General features: G+C 35.1%; 1 protein-coding gene across 2 annotated transcripts; it reads right to left on the reverse strand.

Annotated features, from left to right (window-relative positions):
• Positions 1–353: 353 nt before the first annotated feature.
• LOC142633745 (N6-mAMP deaminase) lies at positions 354–3704 on the reverse strand. 2 transcript variants are annotated; one of them, XM_075808000.1, is made up of 11 exons: positions 3494–3704; positions 3295–3365; positions 2907–2998; positions 2758–2817; positions 2411–2641; positions 2240–2316; positions 2062–2131; positions 1865–1978; positions 1021–1087; positions 801–905; positions 354–711 (listed from the first exon to the last, which is right to left on the reverse strand). In XM_075808000.1, the coding sequence occupies exons 1-11, from the start codon at positions 3568–3570 to the stop codon at positions 587–589; spliced, it is 1089 nt and encodes a 362-aa protein (XP_075664115.1). In that variant the 5' UTR covers positions 3571–3704; the 3' UTR covers positions 354–586. The 2 variants fall into 2 exon arrangements, with proteins under 2 accessions (XP_075664115.1, XP_075664116.1); XM_075808001.1 differs by lacking the exon at positions 2758–2817 and having other exon boundaries at positions 3494–3662.
• Positions 3705–4702: the final 998 nt, after the last annotated feature.

Here is a 4702-nt window from a genome sequence, read left to right on the forward strand (position 1 = left end):
TGTCAAAATGAAGAAAGACAACCAAAACCAAAATGTTCAAAGAATTTGGCAAACAGAAGTTAGGAATCAGCACCTAAACTTGTTTGGAACAATAACAAGCACGTGGAAACAAAACCTAGGAGTCAGCACCAAGCTATTGAAGGAAAAATTCCAAATTGTCCTCACTGGAGTACAATAGCGTGTGCTTATATAGACTCCATAAGTCTATAGCTAAAGCCTACTCCTATTTGGCTTGGGTCAAAGCCTAATTTTTGAATTAGAAAAATACCCTTAACTTGAAGGAAATTTTATATGAAATAATAATATCCTAATCAGCCAATAACACTTATCATAAAATCCAATGGACCAATAGGGAAGAAAAATGATTTCAAAAATTTAAATAGAAATAAATTTAAATTATCTTCACAGTTCCCACATCTCAAAACACATGAACACAGCATAGATTAAATAAAATTAAGATCATTAAATAAAAATATTGACCATCTAAATGCATGGCCATGGTCTAATTACTAGTTTTCCTTGATTAGGTGACACATGGCTACCCATACCTCCAGGCTGCAAACATGCCCCTCTAAGAGCAATGTCATTATAAATCTAGCTTTTTAGTGGCCAAGTCGAAAATATTTCTCAGATCCTGCTTAACTCCATCATCTGCAAATGTAAATTCAATTGCATCTTTTGCCAGCTGAAACATTTCCCTCTTTCCAAGACCTGGGCAGTTCACAAATGAAACAAGCAGTCAGTGATGATAAGCTTTTTAATCCAACTCCAAGTACCTGCACCACTAGATTAATACCTACCAAATGCAGAAGCAGCAACTTTGTACTCATTGGAAAGACTGGTGGAGAACACGCCAGCATCATCGGTGCAGAGGACTATTGGATGTTTTGCATTATACAGATCAGCTGCATAATTAAACAAAGTGTTATATTAGAGATATTTTGAAGTTTATCAGTAGCAAAGAAGGAGATATGTCACTTAAGGATAATATATTTCACAGGCTTGTTCAGAAGACCTAACCAAAATGGTGAACATCTAGTGAGGAAACTGATGCAGTCACAACATTGGAAGTCAGGCAAATTTCAACCTGCAAAAATGTGAATAGACATAGAAGCTAAAATAGTTATCCAGCCAAATATTTAAAACCAACAATACTGCAAATGTTTCTAGGATCAAGTGGCATCTCCTCCCTCCTAAGAAGGTAGAGGGTGAGATCACAGGTTTAACCCGTGTGGGTGTGTGAGCTTTATTTGCCTATCAAAAAAAGACTAACAATTCCTTCGGTGTTCTACCTTAGGTTCCCCTTTAAATTTAATCATGAGGCTGTATTGGTCAAGGAGCCACATAAGAGACTCTAATTGTACCTTGAGGTAAACTAACACCTTTTGGGTTAAATTGGTCAATGCAGCGACATGGTTGAATTTAATTGGAGAACCTACAATACAAGTACAACACCTAAGGAATTGTACCTAAGTTTTGCCCTTGCAGAAAATAATGAAACTAGGCTAATCAACTTAAAAGAAAGACATCATGGATGAGAGGTATTCAATCATAAACAAGTGACTAAATGAAGATGTATTAGGTTCCTCACAATGAAAATATTCCAGAAATGGTATAAAAAAGAAACTTCCAAACTCATTTAACAAACTATAATAAGTTTCACAACCTTTGATGGACTTAATTCCATCAATTAATCATCTACTAAAAGTTTTAAGAATGGATTGGTAAACTAATTGAAAAGATTCAGGATTTTGCCTCTTTTCCTCCACATCTGTCCTATGGAAGTCAAAAGGAGGCATTCCTTATCATCCTAGAGAAATGAAGGTTCACATCAAGAGAAGGAATAGTTTCACAAATATCTAACCGGGATATTGTAATGTTTCAATTTCTTCCAATCATCCTCTTCAAAGTAACAAGCATGCCCAACCCTCTGGGGAATAAAGTCTAACATTGCTTGTATCTCTTTCGGATTAGGAACCTACAAGCACTAAGTTAGGAAAATAAGTTAGTCAGGGTGAGTTCAACGATAACAGAGGTAGGCATTTGAAAGAACAAACGTACCTCTCCACAGTGAAGAGTTACATAAAGACCATGTTCTCTAGCAAACTCTAATGCTGGCAAATATGTCATCCTGATTTAGATACAAAGAGAACTTGGGATTATAATTTCTTTGTAATAAATAAAAAGGAAATGCTTGTCTACTACAAACAACTTGGAGTAATAACTAGCGAGTATGTACCATTCACCCACAACAGGATTTCCAGAAAGGTCAATACCAATGACTCCTAAATCTCTCATTTCCAGTGCAAGCTTAACCTGCAATAAGTGAGGAAAGATGATTAAACGCATATCCTGTCAAACATATGACCTTAAAAAAAGAATTTCGTGACAGACCAATATTCATACATACAGTTTCCATCGCAGCTGCAGTGGACTCCCGACGGTCAATACTCAAAAGAAGCCGAACATAAATCTTTTTTCTTTTTCCGTCACCCGCATCATTGATGGGTAGTGATTCCCTAAGACTTCCAGCATCGACATTATGAGGTGCAAAAGCAACATCAACTGGACTGACAGCCCTTAGACCTTCCATTACCGCTTCCATATAAGAACGTTTGGTCATGCCTATAGAATCATTTCTCTGCAAAAAACTCAATCAATGAAATCTATAGTCTTAATATGAGTAAAATCCACCCCCCCCCCCCCCAAAAAAAAAAAGAAGAAAAAAAAAACAGCCTTAGGACTTCATTGAAGTACCTTCGGAGTAGTTCTTAACTCCAGGTATACCACATTTTCAGAGGCAAAATCTTCAATAACCTGTCCTCGGCAAAAAATAAAATAAAATATTTACATCAATGTACAGAATTGGAGTTAAAGTTTTTTCATGTATAGGGAAAGTTTCATACTTCTTGGGTGATTCTTTTCACAGTTGTGTGGTCAGTAGTAAGAATGTGGATCAGGTCAAACAATTTGAACACTTCAGTTAAAGAACGGTCATCTGAATCAAAGAATGTATAAAGTTTCCAATGTGAAGATTCAATAATATTATAATTACACTTCCAAAGGGGACATAGGAGTCAGACAAGTAAAAAAACAAAAAAAGAAGCAAACTTTTTTTTATCAAACATCGAAACCCCACCTCAACTAAGCCAAGAGGCTGTACTACTTAGCACAATCAAGTTGAGGCTTTCCATTATTCAAGTACCAAATAATGATATGAGAGTAAAAGGTTGAATTTCATTTCTTTCCTAATTTTTCTAAGCAACCAAATAAAAACAAGGGTAATGGGCATACTTTTCAAGATAACATGTTCCACATCTGAGAAAACTATGACACCCTTTTCACCCAGTACTCGAGCAAGTTCTCTGTAAGAAAAGAACACCTCAGTCAGTATAAATAAAATACTTCGATGAAGTAAATGTTCTTCTTCGACCAATAAACAAAGCAAAAACTCAAACATTTTAGCCCCAAGAGAGAGACATGGAAAGCTTACAAGAGTGTGGAGTCTCTAATGGATCCATTGAGGTGAGCATGTAGTTCTACCTTTGGCAATGAAACACACCACTCCATGTTTCTCTCTGTGTCTCTATGTCTCTCCCTCTTTCTCTCTACCTTTCTCTGCCTTTTTGTTCTTATCTCACTCAGTTTGCTGTTTGAGTTTAGTTCCACTTGACCACACTGATACGATATCTAGTTGGATTCGTGTTTGGTTGACTCTGTGTTTTTGGGCTAAAAGTCTCTTCTCCTGGGCCCCTTAAGCTAAATAGTTATCAAAACTTTAAATCGTGGAAATTGTGGAAACCATGTCACAGTGGTTGTAAGATTTAAACCATACCAGATGAAAACAATGTTCCTTCTTAAAAAAAGAAAGATGAAAACAATGTTTTTATTTTTTGGATAGAACAGATGAAAACAATGTGATAGCATTATATATTATATTACTACCAATTATAACTTTGGCCTAAATTTAATGAAGGAAAGTATAGAGTATGCAAAAATATGTTATGGAAATTTTCACATTTAGTCTAAAATAAGGTGCATAATAATAACATGACTGTAATTCTGGAATAATTTTAGGCATATAAAAATATTGAGGGTTTACAGTGGGATAGTCAAATAAGTTTAGTGAAACATTTTTTTTTTCTTTCCTATGACACGTTGTGATTAATGTTAACAAAAATTGTATCAATAATAGATCCATATAAAAGTAATTTTACTCAAATTATAACTTACCATTTCATTACTATGAAAAAGTTTGGGTCTTTAACGTTGCTTATGGATGATTTGTTGTAGGCAAAATGGTACTTTTCCATTCACAAAATACTTGGAGGTTTGAGGAAGAGGGGTTCGATATTTATGTACAAATTTCTAACTTGTCTTTTTTTTTTTTTTTTTAATGAAGGGGGGGGGGGGGGGGGAAGGGGATGAATGAGAAGATTGTATTGCATAAAATGAAAAGAGTAAGAAAGTTCAAGTAACAATACCTAATAGCAAAACTGGAACGCCATTGAACACCAAAACTAAATCATACAAGGAAAACAATCGCTAAGCCACAACAAATGAAATGAATTAAGAAGAAGAGGATTTAAGAACATCTAAAGAAATTCCCCAAAACACAACACAAAACTCTGTTTTGGACAGAATTAGTAAACTAGCTATTCCCTTCAATTCTCCTTCTAACTTCCCATTTGATCAAAAGTGA

Source organism: Castanea sativa, chromosome 5 (assembly GCF_040712315.1).
Source record: "Castanea sativa cultivar Marrone di Chiusa Pesio chromosome 5, ASM4071231v1".
NCBI lineage: Eukaryota > Viridiplantae > Streptophyta > Magnoliopsida > Fagales > Fagaceae > Castanea > Castanea sativa.

Coding starts and splice junctions, on each gene's coding strand:
- LOC142633745 (XM_075808000.1), bottom strand. CDS start 3,570: ATGGAGTGGTGTGTTTCATTGCCAAAGGTAGAACTACATGCTCACCTC. Junction 2,642..2,757: donor AGTTAAGAACTACTCCGAAG/GTACTTCAATGA, acceptor AGTTTTTTGCAG/AGAAATGATTCTATAGGCAT. Junction 712..800: donor AGTTGCTGCTTCTGCATTTG/GTAGGTATTAAT, acceptor TGAACTGCCCAG/GTCTTGGAAAGAGGGAAATG.